Source organism: Gopherus evgoodei, chromosome 5 (assembly GCF_007399415.2).
Source record: "Gopherus evgoodei ecotype Sinaloan lineage chromosome 5, rGopEvg1_v1.p, whole genome shotgun sequence".
Lineage (NCBI taxonomy): Eukaryota > Metazoa > Chordata > Testudines > Testudinidae > Gopherus > Gopherus evgoodei.
The window spans coordinates 32,197,443-32,213,233 of record NC_044326.1 but is presented as its reverse complement, the minus strand read 5'-3'; the positions used below and the strand labels follow the sequence as shown (position 1 = coordinate 32,213,233).

The following is a 15,791-nucleotide window of genomic DNA, read 5'->3' as shown; positions in this document are numbered from 1 at the left end:
ATCCTGGAATACTCACAGAGGGGCATTTGTCACTTGTTAGGTGCCCCACAATCTATAGAGGGGTCTAAGGAGAAAAAAAGTGGTTCCCAGCCCTGTACCAGGGTCTGAGAAGTGAACTGAGGGCTCTCTCTGACTTCCTCCACCCTTGCCTCACTTCCTGGCTATTAAACTCAAGACTGTTAATCATCCTTTTGTAGGGCATGGAGAGCAGTGTTCCTATGAGCTCCTCTAAGACAGTGCTTAGTGAGTCTTCACACTGATGTCGAAGAAGGAAGTGAAACTATGAATACAAAACAGTGAAATTGACTATATCCAAGTGGTATCAAATGCAAAGTAAACAAACGAAATAAAAATTATTTTCCTCTACTTTTTTGCAGTTATAATCTTAGTTGTTACTTCTAACAGCGTAGTCAAAAAATTTAACTCTTAAACTGATGGTGATCCTTCAAGTACTACAGATGGCGTTATATAATTCTGTTGCTAATTTTCACTCCCTCTTTGGGGATTAGTATTGAAGAATGGGCAGTTCGTGAACTGCCAGTTGGGGGAGGCTAGTCCCCAGCCCCTCCCATTCTGCCTGAGGCCGCACTCCTTCCCCACTGGAGTCCAGAGCACTCTCACTGCAGGTGCCAGCCTCCAGCCCTGGGCTGCCCCAGCTCTCCTAATCTCAGAGCACCAGGTGGGCAGCATGGCCCCAATCCTGGAGCACTGGGCGGGGGGGGGGGGAGAAGGTGGGCAGTGTGGTTCAAGCTGCCACCAGTCCCTGAGTGCTGTACCACCCCGGAGTGCTGGGTGGTACAGCCCCAGCCGCAGGCTGGCCGCCCACCCCAGTGGAAGAGTGGAAACTGGAAGCAGGAGCCTGGAGGCAGAGCATGGGTGGGGCCATTCCAGGCTGTTTGGGGAGACTCATCCTCACCCCACCCTTTGATTCCCACGGCCTATGTATTAAAGTCATACTCCCAAATTGTGAGGAATGAATAATTTTGCTGTATTTCACTGATCCATACAATCTTATTTTAAATCTTCCTCCTTGTTCTAATCATTTCCACTTTTGGCTTCAGGACCTGGCCTGCATAAAAAAATAATAAGTCAAAAGGCCAAGGCTGCCATTTAAGGAAGTTTGTTGTAAAAGACTGATCAGTAGCCTGGAAAATCTTGAAAACCTCTAGCCTTGTCACTAGCTAGAAGTGATGGGGTGGGTGAGGTAATATATTGTATTGGATCAACTTCTGTTGATGAGCAAGACATGCTTTTGAGCCATACATAGCTCTTCTTCATGGCTAGAACTGCACTCCATGCTACCTAGATGTGTGATTTTGGGAAAGTCAGCGAGAGAGAGAATTATGATGCTTCTTCCTCTCATGGTGCTATGTCAGGATTGGCATTGGGATAAGGGTGAAGTTCGTTCTCTACCAGTGCTGTGACCAGTTAAGAGGTGGTTGTAGGGGAATGGTGACAGTTCTCTCTCTCACTTTCATGTGCAGTGGATAGGACAGATGTAGTTGTGGGGGAAGAGGGAGATTTCCTTCTCTCTCAGGGCTAGATTAAGGCATAGGTAACATAGGGGTGGGTGGCAGTATAGCTCCATGACTAAACTCTTAGCTCCCAGAGTCGCGATTATGTCAAAAATCTCAGCTCTCATCTAAAAAAGTAAGTTTCTAGCCCTCATGGTTGCAAAGCAATGCATGAAAATGAGACCAGAGTGTAACTGATGTTGTGATGACTACCTGAATCTGTATAGAGCCTGAAACAAGAGCTCTGGGAGATGTAAACTGTTCCATGTATATCAATGAGGCATTAACTGCAAGACCCATTGTACTGGACGGCCTCACCAACATGCCAACTGTGATCTCTATGTGGCAGGAGTGCAGTGGGTTTGGTCCGCCCATCCAACCAGATATAGCTCAGCGGCTATGTTAACTAGTAGAGTCCTCCAATTGCTTCTCCCATGATGGAGGTGGAAATGAAGCCCCCTGATTTTTCTGAGTTGTGGGGGGAGATTACTCCATGACACACTCTCTCTGGGAGCCCTCTCCCTTACACCATCTTCCCAAACAAGCTGAGGAAAAGCTGTGAGAAAGGCCCTGTGTCCAGAGTCTGGGATTACCTTAATCTGGCTCTACTTTCTCCCAGCAATGGGGATAGGGCAGGGAAGGATGCCAGCTCACGCTCTCTTGGTGCTGGGGGATAGGGCTGGGTGCAGCTGTGTGAGACACTTGTAAGATGCCCATTATCATGGTATCAGACACCATTATTAACCCTCACTGTTACCTTGGTAGCAGCCAACTTCATGGTGGCTCCAGGGCCGGGTACCAACCCCACGCGACCCAGCCGTCCACAGGTGGAGAGGGGGAAGGGCTGAGATATGGACTACCGCTCCCGAGGGGCAATGCTGCCGGCTCTCTGCGTTGGGCTCGGGCCGGTGGCGTGGTGCCTTCTGGGATTCGTAGTCCACAGGCAACCAAGGGGCCCACTTTACACCCAGTTGCCAAAGCAGCCCAACAATTTGGACAAAGTTTGGACACAGCCACAACTGGTGCAGACACTTCTTCGGCCCCGCCCGGCCCCACCGAGAAGGGTCAGAGGAGCCTTGGCTGCTACTTGGTGTGAGGAGGCTTCGACCCGCCTCCTCACTTCGTCTGGACAGAGGAAGGGACGCATGTCAATCACCATCCCAAACACCGCCAGGCGGTGCGCGCTCCCCTCCCCCCGGCTGCCGCTGAGGGGGAGGCGCGGGCACACGATCTTCTGGTGGCGCGCGCTCGTATGTAAATGAGCGGGCGTGAGGTCAGAGGCAGATGAAAAAGGAAACAGACAGAATGGCCGCCGCGGGTCCCGCTCCTCCTGCTGCTGCCGTCTCCTCCTCCCCTCAGTGCCGGAGCCCTCGCTGCACGGCGGAGCGCAGGGGAGTCCGCCGCGAACTCGACTCCTGGCGGCACCGCCTCATGCACTGTGTGGGTAAGAGAGGGGAGATTCCTCTGCCGCGGGAGAGCGGGTCCGGGGAGGCTGGGACCGAGCCCGGGTTTCTGGTAGCGTTGGTGGAGGAGCGGCTCAGGAGTCTTTCCCGGCGGGCGGAAGCGGCGCCCCAGGGTCTCTGCCCAGGAGATGGGGAAAGGTCTGCAGCCCTGGGTTTCTCCGCGCGTAGCGAGTCCCGTTGGGGCCGAGCTCGGCGGGATGGGAAAGACAGGCGGGCCCTTTCTCGGTTCGGGTCCTTTTGTCTAGGCGCGTCTTCTCGCTTGTGCGAGGAGCGCCGGCTGCCCCCTCTTCCCCACCAGGACGGTGTGTGGGGGGAATGGGATCCGGGTGTGTTTGCGCCTTTAAGAAGCAGCAGCTCCTGCACTGACGGTTGGGATTTGAAGTTTTCCCTCCCCCCCCTTGGAAGTTGTCATGGCGACGGCAGTTCTCCCCCGCACTCCCTCCCCCTTCCCCCGAGCCTGTCCTGAGGCTCTCGTGCAGTTCCCCATGTGTCATGTGACTCCCCGAGGGCCCAGGGGGAGGCAGGTCTGGGTGCCTTTCAAACTTCTTCGCGCTGACATCCCCACAAGGGGGGAGAGCACCAGAGAACCGCCCCCGCTTTAACACCCTGTCTCGGCCTGCGGGGGAGTCCGTCGATGCCCAGCCACGCTGGGCAGCTGCTGATGGATGGATGGATACCTGTGACTGGAGACCGCTTCTAGGTGCGGGAGGGGATTTGTTCAGTCGTTTGGTGAATGTATGAGATAATAGAGAGTGACTCTGTCCTCTTCCTTATTTATTATATGAGCTATCATATTGATTGATCTCGGAATAGACTTTTTTTTTTTTGGTAGTCGTCTGCTTATTGGTGAATATTTAGGCATTGGGGGGGGGGTGTTCATTTGTATTGTCCCCACTGAGATCTTGCTTGTCAGGGAGACAGGTAAAACAAGCAGTCTTTAAATGGCATAGCAGATTCTTTACTCTGTTTGCATTCATCTCCCCAATGATTGAGCCATGAAAACACACCTGGATAACTGAGATGATAGGCTTGAATTCACATAGCATTTTTGGGTATCTGAGACCAAGATTGAAGTATGAATTAAATATCTGATATATACTTTACATGAAGACTGTCCTCTGCATTGTCTCCATAACCTTGCAGCCCTCTGACTTAAGTTTCTTTAAAAGTAAATTGTAAATCATCCTGATCTGTTGGTGTTAGTACGTGAAAAATATATTCTTTCAAGTGAAATATTTTCTTTTGAAGGGTGTGTGTGGGGCTGTTTGTTTCCCCACTGCAAAATTACAGCATTGGTTATAGGAAAAAAAAACCAAGTGGTTAAAAACCAAACTTTTTTCTTTATCTTTTTTGTGGTAGGAAAATAAAACCCAGTGTCATTAGGATTGAGGGTGAGTTGTAGTTCAGTGGGCTACTTAAATATGGTACTGGGGGAAAACTTGGGTATGTGTCATCCTTCTGTTCAGACTTAATACTAATCATCTTCTAATTATATCAGATGGCCTAAATTCAGAATTATATCTTCATGACAGGATCCAATAGAAGGTGAAGGCTGGTGAGAGGAAAACCTCACATGATAGCACACTCCTGTCCTAGCAAAATGAATATAGAAACTTGTGAAATTAAAATTCATTTTGAACACTTTTTTTTTTTTAAATCTGTTTGTCAAGTTTGCTCTAATATTCACTCAACTTCATATGAAGTTGTCCGTGATTTTATTTTAAGAGCTTGTTGGTTCACTTAAAACAATGTTGCTAGAAATTTTTTTTTATTTTCAGTTCAGTTTGATCACACAGATACAGAATAACCAAAATTCCTTTACTTTGCCAATACCTTACTTTTCTCTCTTGTTTTGTAATTTTTACCTGCTTTTATAGTAAACTTTTTTTTTTTTCCAACACTGCATTCGTACCTGGTTTGTCCTCCCTATGCTGGTGCAGCAAATCCCTACCCTATTGTATTTAAAAAGCACTTTTGCCAGGCCCTTTGTTTTAATGCTGTCAGTGTGCTGTGGTTCACTAAATGCAAAACTAAAACATAACTACTGAACTTCTAAATAGATTCCACCATGTTGTCACTTAGTGCTCTGTGTTTGCTTCTAGCTTTGTCTCAAATTATAGATTTAGGGTAGAGATTCTTTGTTCTTTACAGTGCTGAACACACTGATATTGAACTATTAGTAATTGTACATATCCCTTTAGAACTGCTAAGGAGGAAGTACATTGCTATAGGGTTAATGATTAGTCACAATCCCTCAGGTAGGTACTCTTTTATGTGAGCTTTTTGAGGAGTTCTTAGCTAAGAGAGAAAGCATTAACAAAATGACAGGAAAGTAGATGAGCAGGAGCATAGAAATACTTTCAGGCTTTTGCTACTTTTGAAACCTCATGGACTTTGGTTCAATAAATTATCTTGCCTATTAGGTGAAACCATCAATTTGATAGTTGGAGTTTTCTTCTGGCAATGAAGATTTCTTCAGAGATTGAAAGGCTCAAATGCTGGTAAGAACGGGAAATAACAGCATATGAAAGGTAGAACAAAACAACTAGGTTAACTCATTCATATATGTCAAGTTATTGGGTGGTCATGTGGAGGAGGAGGGAAATCTGGGTTCTTAAACAAATCTAGCAGTTCATTTCTAACTCTGAGATAGAACCATTTTGTTTCTGATATCTCTCAATTTATTGATGACAAACTTGGTCACTAGCATCTCTGAGATCCTCAAGTGAAAAGCCCAACAAAGTGCTTTGGACGAGTTATTTCAGTGTTACATTATCTTTCTAAGATGGAGAATCATCCTAATTTTATAGGAAGAATAAACTGAGTCACAGTCTCAAGGGATTTTATCTAACAGACCAAAACTTGATGTTGCCATCCTAGGTTATATTGAATACTGTCATTCATTTCAGCAAATGACTACTTGAAAAATAAGGCACTGTTCAGTGCAAAGTTAGAGGACAGAATCAAACTCTGTTTCTTTCATTAGTGAACAGTTGGACATAATCTTATATGTGAGTTTTTTGGTATAGATATTTAAGAGTTTGAGAAACTGAAAAAGTGATGCAATTCTAAATGAAAATACCAGAACATTTAGAGTCTTGACTAACATTTCTCACCTTAAACTGGAGTGATTGAAAATCTAAACTGGTTTGTTAGCAGTTCTTGAAGGATGTAGACTCAGAAGAAATCTCTTTTCAACTGAGAAAGAGATTCTGCATAGGCATATATCAGAATGCTTGCAGAAAAGGTCTGTTATCTTTTTGAATAAAAATTTTATAACATTGATTAATTCCTAATTGCATTCCACTGACTTGAGGGGGTTTGATAATTTTATAGCTTTCTGAGCATGGAGCTATTAAACTGAGGTTTCATGTACCATATTCCCCCTCCATTTATTTATTTTATTTTAAATAGATCTAATGCTAGCAGTACTAACTTTTAGCCTGGGAGGCATTCCTTTTTGAAGTCTCCATGGTACAGTGTTTAATGGTCACTTACTATCAATACATTAAATCCAATTATATGAAATTGTTAGGGGCACAGTTTTGATGGGGAACAGGCACCCACAGTTGTCGAACATTTTACTTGGAATTGCAGGTCTTCATTACCTCTTGGGATTATTCACCAAAGGAGCAAATGTGGGTAATTTTGGTATGAAATGTTAAGGCTGGATTTCTAACATGCAGTTAAGTAGTTTCTTAAAATAACAGTGTGAATGACTTTTAGGACCATACTTTAGGTTTCATTGAAGTTAAGGTTGACACTTCCCTTTATAAGACTCTGCTTTTATTTGCTTATAACTTTGCCAAATAGCCACTGAGGTTGAAATTTTCATGCTGAGTGTCTGTCTCAGGCTCAATTTTTTGGAATTTTCAGCTAAAAAAAGAGATTAAGGAGTTTTATTTTGCCCTTGATGGTGTGTGGGGTTTGTGTGGTGTGTGGTTTTGTTTGTCTTTGTTTTTGTTTGTTCTTACCACTTCTGTTAAGTTCTAGTGCCTCCATGTTTTGGAGCAGGGACTTGACATTTGGCAGGTGAGTTGCCCTCATGCCAGTCTCATGAAAATTTACCTAAATTTGGCCAGGCTGTAAACCTCTAAAATTACAGTTCACACAAGATTGGTAAAAGTTTTACATGTAAATTCTGATTTCATGTGCACTGATCATGCTTCATCCCCAAAGGGCTCCTAATGATGACTGAGCTATGCATGCTCCATCGTGGGGCAGCAGGGACTGAGCAAGACTTTCTCTGCAGTTGCTCTTCCCAGTTGCTGTGGGCAGCTGGGCATTGAAGGTGAAAGCAAGGATTTTGTGTCTCTCTTGTCCTGTGTCCCTCCATTATTGTCCAGGTAGCATGGACAAAAAGATGCTGGAACCAGTCTGACTGAAATTCAGTGGAGAGGTGCTGGGAGGGGCTGAGATGGAGGGAAGATAGGATCAGAGGTGGGATAATGATAACAGGGTGGGGGTAGACAGATTTATAACCACTAGAGTGCACCCTCCTTCAGAACCTTGAATTTTAGCCAGATTTCTAGAATCTCAACATTCCTTTGCTGTCTAGTATGTATAGATACTAAACCCACTGAAATGCATATGTCATCCCTGCCTAGGGGCATGTCCACTTGGATAGCAATATTTTACTTTTACTTGAGCTAATGGAGTTACTAGTGGTAGAGGTCTGCACTGTGGATTTAAAGGCCCCAACCTTGCTGATGACGTATGCGGAGGTCAGTTTGGTTCCACATGGTGGAATTTGTTTCTTCAGTTTGCTTTTTTTAAAAAAAACCCTAGGAAATTACATACAAAAAAGTTAAGACTGTTACATTAATAGTTTTTAATTTTGAAACTCACTTTTGAGTGTTTGACTTCAGAGTCTTAATTTTTTTTTAATATGTAGTTCTTGTATGTAATTTAATATAGGTTAAATAAAACCTCATATATACAGAAGTATCTGCATATTTCCTTATAAAAATACTTTGCCACTGTAATATTTGAACTGTAGCTTAGTGAATCCACCTAATCTGTTAATGTTAGAATCAGAATGAAACTTCTTATTTCAGAGGGTCTCCAACATTTTCAAAGTATGGCCTACTTCTCCCTTCATTTGTGATGAGAGAGACTACCTTTCCTCCCAGTTGCTATCACACAACATCCATGAGACAATGATAGAAATTACTTATTTGGAAAAGTAATATTAGGAAAATATGCTTATGTGTTTAACTGTCCTCAGAGGGAACAATCTTTTTATCCTCTTCATTTTTTTTGGTGGAAGAGGAATCATACTGTCTTTTTTTTTATTCTTCACACCATCCTCCTCTCCCATGAGTTCTATTTCCCTCAGTTGGAATAAAGGGAGTAGTCAGCACCACTTGACTAGCCAGCCTTCTGTGGACCATCGCTGGTTCAGGGACCTCAGTTTGGCAACCCTGGTTAGTATGTTCTTGATTTCCAAAATGAAATGTTGAGTAAATGAAGCATAAATAGCGAAAATGTAACTAGACTTCTAAAATTTGAAAGGGAGTCTATCTGTTTAAACAGTATCTGTATATTTCTCTAAAAATATTACCTTTTGTTAATAAAACCTTAACTTTCTGAGATCCCAATTTATTAACTTTTCCCACTTACCTCAATTTAAATGATAAATACAGAATATTCACTTCAATTTTTTCTTGTCAATTTTATTTTCTGATTTGGTTTGAAAGCATTTATGTGTAGGATGTTTAAATCAGATTCCAAGGATTTGGGCGCTTTCTTTTCTTATATTATTGAAAAGTTTTGGTGAAAAAATGGGTTTTGAATTTTGTCTTAATGGGGATCCATGATGCTTTTGTGGAAGATTATTCCATCACTGTGGGCTGGCTGTTGGAGGAGATTTGTCTCTTGCCTCCATGTTGTCCTTGACAATGTGTCTCTCTTCAGTGCGTTTGTCATGGTTGTTTATCTCAATCAAGACTTTTTTCTGAAGTCCAGCATTTTTGTGGTATCACCACCTTTATAGTTCCTTAGCACTCCTGTAAATTTTCATACACAGTTCCTTCCAACAGTGCAGAGTTGTTTAAACCACTATTGTGATTTACTCGGAGCATGTGTAGACTATCATTGTATCCTGCCCCTAGTCATTCAACTCTTGTGCAGTGCCTGTATGGACAGGAAATGCAAACCTTGCAGCTGCAGCAGTGTAATTAGTCCTCCCAGTGTAATTCCCTTATGCTCTTGCTCACCCATTAGTGACAGCTTTGGTAGTTCAGTGCTATCTGTCAAGCCACTCACCAACAGCCTGTATGCAGGAAAGCACTCAATGTAGTGTGTGGCTGCTCTGAACAATTTTCTTCCCTTGCCACTCCAGCCTTCAGAGCAGCAGGGGAGGATTCAGAGATAATAAAATGAAATAAAACTCCTGCATTTTAAAAGATATTGACTTTCTTGTCTCCCCAGATTCATTTGAGAAACCCAAGAAAAAATAAATGGCTGGTTAGACAAACATTGCTCGTGCTTTGTTGGGGATTGCTATAGCAGGCCAGTGCTGCCTCAGCATGATCTGCCGCTCCTGAGATGAGGAAAAACAGAAAGGATCATATAATTGAAATATACACAGGCAGGGGTATCAATATACCCCCTCATATCCTCAGATAATTCTTCTGCCTCTCCATGGTGCTCCAGGGTCTACTTGTCTCTCCCCCCCCACCGCCCCATGAAGTGGTACATTACCCCATGTCCTCACTGATGTGATTGGATGTCCTACCTTTGCACTATTCTTGTCTGCTTCTAAAAAGAAACCCTTACTTTAATTAGAAAACAATATAATTTTAAATTTCTAGTTTTCTTTTACTATTAAATAAATGGAAGAGAATAAAATCAGGTTCCTTGCCAGCTTGAATGCTACCACCTCACACATGGCTGTGCTCATCAAAATACATTGACTCTCCACTCATATCCAGTGTCTAATTGGCTGCAGGTACACTGAGAGCTTAGTAGCCTTCCTGCATGGAAACTGCCAGTGTAGGGGAATAGGAGGTGTATCTCTGGTTATAACCATCATTCTTCATGAATGATCCTTATGCAGGACAGAACTGTTTGAGGCAGGCAATCAAACAGAGCAATGGTGTGAACAAGTCTAAAGAACAATTAACAGACCATGCCATACTTGCAGGGAGTGCTGTGTGTGTACCCTTTGCACTCAAAACAGTATGACTTTTGTGTGGATATACACTGCCAGTAAACTCTCACTGGTGCAAATTATAGTGTTAAATTATGTAGTGTAGATAAGGTTAGAGATCATCTTGTAAGTACTTGTTTTGTGCCTAGAAGCCTGTGATTATGAACAATTCATACTTGTGTATATTCCAAGAAACTAGTGGTATACGTAAAAATCTGGGCTAACGTATTTTGAACTTCCTTGCTGTTAACTTGTTAGGCCACTATAACTATTCATATTTATGTGGTGTAGCTTACTTCACTAGCAAATAAATGTTAATGTGGTGTTAGGTTGCCTGGTGCTATCTTATGCTTTTCCAGAAGTTGAAGGGTAACTAAACGGAATCTTCTGAAAACCAGCAACTATGGAGTTAAGGTAATGTCTCCCATCACACCCCCACAAAATCTTGACTCTGCCTTTCTGGAATTGGCAATATGCACTTGGTCCAAAGCAAACCCATCCTATTCCTAACAAAATCTGCCATTTTCTGTGTTGTACTGTTAGTTTAGAATTGTATTGAACATATCATTCCACTTAGTACACTCTAACTGACCCTCTCTGTTAGGTAGAACTGTATCGATTCAGGGATTGCTTGCAGCAAGTGGCCAGAGCTTGCACTGGTTTCTGCAGCTAAAGGAATCAGAAATCCCCTATTTTCTGGGCTGAATAGATCATCACAATGGTCTCCTTGCCTCTGAAATCAAGGAATATGTGAAAGAGTTCTAAGAATGATTAGCATTTCAAGGCCTCTAGAAAAACTGTCACCTTCAGAGGCTGACATTTCATTAGGTATGTCAAGAAGAAAGGAGAATGTAGTCACTTCATCGTATTCAAATACACTTTTGCAGACTGAGACAACAAGAACTCCTCGTCTGCACTGGCATTCATACACTGCCATGCCCTCTCCACTGCACTATTGCTCTGGAGAATTCTAGCTGCTTATTGGCACACAGTGCACCAATCAGGTAACACAAGGTGATGTCCCAGACAGATGAACAAGTGTTAACATCTGGCAAGTCTCCGGTGTTTATGGGAAGTAATCAAGTGTAGGTCCGGCTCTAGTTATCCTGTCTTTACTAATCCGCACCTAAATTTGACCTTTATGGCAGGGTGGATTTGATTTAAATCACTAGTTAGGAAGACTCAGTTTAATCATGGATTTCTACATAGAAGTACATTCTTGTTGGTTGTTAAACCTTAATATATTTCTTCACAACTCAGATATAGGTTTCATTTTTAGAAGGTACACACTATACATTTTTAAAGTGATTTTTAAAAAAAAATTTTTCAGATTAGTTTTACAGCTAAATCAGAAAATGAATGATTGTTGGGTTATTTCATTTACCAAAGGTAATGGAAGCAAATATTTATGAAGTCATTGGGAGATAGTTCATCTCCAATTCAAAAAGTTAATCATTAATATTTGGAGGATTTGCTTGCCATGCTGTATTAGGAGGAGAACATCACCAGACAGACATTTAAATTGTTTTAGTTAAATAAAACAATGTTATGTATTCTGGATTTTTTCTTCAATAGCAAACATATAATATTTTAACAAAACAGATATATGAATTTTTGAATTTGGTTAAACATTCAATTTTTAAAATTAGGTTTGTTTTTGTTAAATGTTTTTAATTTAAAAATGAAATGTGTTTTTAAAAACAACAAAAATTCAATTGTCAGCCAGGTCAACATGAAAAACTTAAAATACTGGCTTCTACAACTAACTCAGTCATCTTCACCTTCATTTTTCTGTTTACTCATAATCTGGAAAAGAAAAACAAGCTTTCCTGCTTTTTCAGGTCCCAAACGATTTCTCAGTTTGGAATGAATTAGTCCAAAGGAAGAAAATAATTTTTTTTTCTACACTGGCAGAATAAGCTACTGCAGTTAAAAGTGAGATTATCACTTCAACAGTCTCTGAATCCAAGTGCTTAGGAGTTTGGCTACACTTGCAGCTGTACAGCACTGGGAGTTAAAGCTGTCTTTGTACAGCTGTGTAGGGAAAGCGCTGCAGTGTGGCCACACTGACAGCTACCAGCGCTGCAATGTGGCAACATTTGCAGCTTTTGCAGCGGTGTTGGAAGTGGTGCATTATGGGCAGCTATCCCAGCATTCAAGTGGCTGCAACGTGCTTTTCAAAAGAGGGGGGTGGAGTGGAGTGTGACAGGGAGCATAGGGGAGACAGAATGGATTTTTGGAGCTGACACTGTGTCAGCTCCCTGGCTTGCAAGTTCTAAGGACTTGAAGATACACAGCACCAGCCTTCAATCATTTTAAAAGTTTCGATCCCTTCTCCCATCCTCTCTCATTCACTAAATGCAAATAGCCTTCAGACCAGATAAGCAGCTGCTCTAAAATGGACCTCCCCGTCCCCCACTCGGGGCTGCTTCTCTCCTCAAGCAAACGCTAGGGGATCCCCCCTCCCTGCCTCTGCTCGAGCAAACAGGAGCTGTGTTTCTTTTTTAGATAAGCAGCTCCAGGAGCCCCGAGTTCACAACAAAACAAAGAGAGGCATCACAACAAAATAGTGTGTTGTAAACAAGACACAAGAAGTCATTCTTCTGCTTTACTCTGCACTGGTTAGGCCTCAACTGGAGTATTGTGTCCAGTTCTGGGCCCCGCATTTCAAGAAAGATGTGGAGAAATTGGAGAGGGTCCAGAGAAGAGCAACAAGAATGATTAAAGGTCTTGAGAACATGAACTATGAAGGAAGGCTGAAGGAATTGGGTTTCTTTAGTTTGGAAAAGAGAAGACAGAGGGGACATGATATCAGTTTTCAGGTATCTAGAAGGGTGTCGCCAGGAGGAGGGAGAAAACTTGTTCACCTTAGCCTCTAATGACAGAACAAGAAGCAATGGGCTTAAACTGCAGCAAGGGAGATTTAGGTTGGACATTAGGAAAAAGTTCCTAACTGTCAGGGTAGTTAAACACTGGAATAGCTTGCCTAGGGAAGTTGTGGAATCTCCATCTCTGGAGGTATTTAAGTGTAGGTTAGATAAATGTCTATTAGGGATGGTCTAGACAGTATGTGGTCCTGCCATGAGGGCAGGGGACTGGACTCGATGACCTCTCGAGGTCCCTTCCAGTCCTAGAGTCTGAGTCTGAGTGTTATGTTTACTTAAAAAGCATTATGGGAAAGGTCCGGAGGTCAGTTACAGTGTAGTAAGATTAATCACTGTTTACACTGGCACCCCAGCGCTGCAAGAGCAGCGCTATGGTCATTATTCCCCAGGCCGAGGTGGAGTGCAGCCAGCGCTGTTGCCAGGGAGATACCGTGCTGTATGTGCCTTGCCAGTGTGGACAGGGAGTAAGTTACAGTGCTGTAAAGCCACCACCAGCACTGTAACTCAAGTGTAGCCAAGCCCTAGGTGACTTCCTTTAAAACATCATCAGTAAACATATATTTCTTGAATGGTTCACCCTTAGCTCTGAAGTTTATTATAGGTGGCATTATGGAGGGATGATTGCTGGATGTCCATGTCATATCCAACTCCTCTTCTTCAGCAGTTAAGATTTGACCCTGATACCGAGTACTGTGAATATTTGCAAGAAAATGAGCTTGAGATAGTGCTTGTCCCATTTGTTTTTTTAATGTTGTAACTTAACTCGGTCATTGCATATTTCTCTTTTTAAGATCTCACTCAGTCCCTTCCAAATTTCAACAGTGTCAGCAATAAAACAGCTATTTCCCTGCATTTTGTTCAAGGCTACAGAAATAGGCTTCAGGGTACTCTGCATATGTTTGGTCTTAAGAAAAATGTTAATGTTGAGAACTTTGGCTGTGACAGTGCCATCTATTTTTTCACGATTTTGTTCAAAAACTGTCATCGGATTAGGCCAGTTCTTGATATAGTGTTCAAAACAGTCCACTACTGAGTTCCATTGCACATCCTGTGGGACAGTTAGCTTGATTCCTCCCACATTTTTTCAGAGCAGCTGCTGCAGAGTGGTTGTTGTGGAAGTATTTTGCAATTTTAAGAACATTAGCTTTTATTTCTGGAATACTGAAGTCTTTGGCTAGGAAGTGCATCAAATGAGCACTGCAACCGTATGTTGTTAGCTTGGGACTATTATAATTTTCTTCTCATCTTGGATACATTTGCAGCATTGTCTGTGACCAAGCTGCGTACTAGACATTTTAATTTTTTTTTTCAGTTTGTTATAGCTTTTGCTGCTGCTGCTTGTAAGTATTCTGCTGGATGCATTTCCTGATGTACCAGTTGTTTCTGTAAAGAAGACATTCCCTGCCCCCTTCTGTTGTCACACAAGCACATAAAACGGAATCATTGTGAACATTGCTCCACCCATCAGGACTCAGGTTAACAATTTCACTCTCTAGACCTTTTGCACACTGCTCAACTTCTCTTTCATAGACTTTATCCAGCAATTTGCCTGCGACATCTGCTCTGTTGGGTGGACTGTATCTTGGTCTTAATGACTGAACCCTACAGAAAGGAGAGTTGGTTGCATAAACAAACTGGGCAATTTTTTCATTATTACCTCTTTTTGTAATCTGATGGTTCTTCTCACAAACTTAACTATGGCTGTTTTCTGGATGATGGATATTTTTATTTTTTTTTTATTTTTTTTATTTTTGGTAACAGGTGATATACTGTGGCTAATGTGACATACATGATGTGACTGAAACACTATCATTGGCAGATAATTCTGAAACTATAGAAAATGATGATCTTGAAGGTGGATAGTCTTCAGAATCCTGTACATTGAGGATGGAGTCTCCTAAACAAAATAAGTCAATGCAGTTATTTAATTACTACCATTTTGCTCATTTAGTATTACTCATTGCATTCACTGACACTCAGTACTACTTTAAAGGTGAAATTGTAAAAGAAAGATCTGCCTATTTCAGCTACTTTTTATCACAACTGCATCTAAAATCATAGTACCATAGAGTAACAATTTTTTTTCCCCCTCAAACATGAGAATTCAAGAATAGTCGAGAAGGAAGACAGGCAGTCCTTAAGAAAGAAGCATGAAATATAAAAAGTTTACCAACCTACAGATCCTGCATGTTCAGACTTGTTCTTTTCATCTTCAACGCAGCTTCCTCCTGAGAAGGAACACTTCTCATGGTGGTGTTTCATTTGGGCATCCAGGCCGTGCATTTTTGTTGTGCTGTTTGCATTTTGCACGTGTGCCTGTCTTGCCCACAGGGAGAGGAACTTCATTAAAATATTCCCAAGCTGGGTGTCTCTTTATGGCCTGCTGCCACTATAGGTTTTCCCTTTTAATGAGAGAGTGATATAGTAGATCCCAAATCAATGAAGGCTAAACTTAAAGACTTCTGGAATATGCTGCTCAAACAGTCCTACTTTTGTTCTGCTGACTGTCCCTCCTTTCTCACATTTATCTCCAGACTTCTTTTCCTTGTCCAGATCTATTCCGCCCCAACAATCTTCTATTCATTGAACTTTTTGAAACTTTGCGCTTATAGAGAGAGGTGAGGGATTTATTGTCCCTCTGCAAATTTGTGTACACAATAGGTTTGAGGTCTGTTATTTCTCACCTCCGGAGACACAAATCCACAGTTTGAGAACTGCAAAACTAAATCTCTCTATTTGAATCTTCTAGACTGAGCACTGAGTCACATTGGGTAGA

The 15,791-nt window shown here is 42.2% G+C and overlaps 1 protein-coding gene across 12 annotated transcripts in view; it reads left to right on the top strand.

Moving 5' to 3' along the window:
* The first annotated feature begins 2,232 nt into the window (after window positions 1-2,232).
* Window positions 2,233-15,791, top strand: part of LCORL (ligand dependent nuclear receptor corepressor like) — a 182,967-nt gene continuing 169,408 nt past the window's right edge. For 6 of the 12 annotated variants that reach the window (XM_030565399.1, XM_030565395.1, XM_030565396.1 and 3 more), the window contains exon 1: window positions 2,241-2,958. In XM_030565399.1, the coding sequence (XP_030421259.1) occupies window positions 2,799-2,958 (160 nt within the window). In that variant the 5' untranslated portion in view covers window positions 2,241-2,798. Of the gene's footprint in view, window positions 2,959-15,791 lie in introns of all 12 variants that reach the window. The other 6 variants (XM_030565400.1, XM_030565401.1, XM_030565403.1 and 3 more) reach the window with 6 other exon arrangements.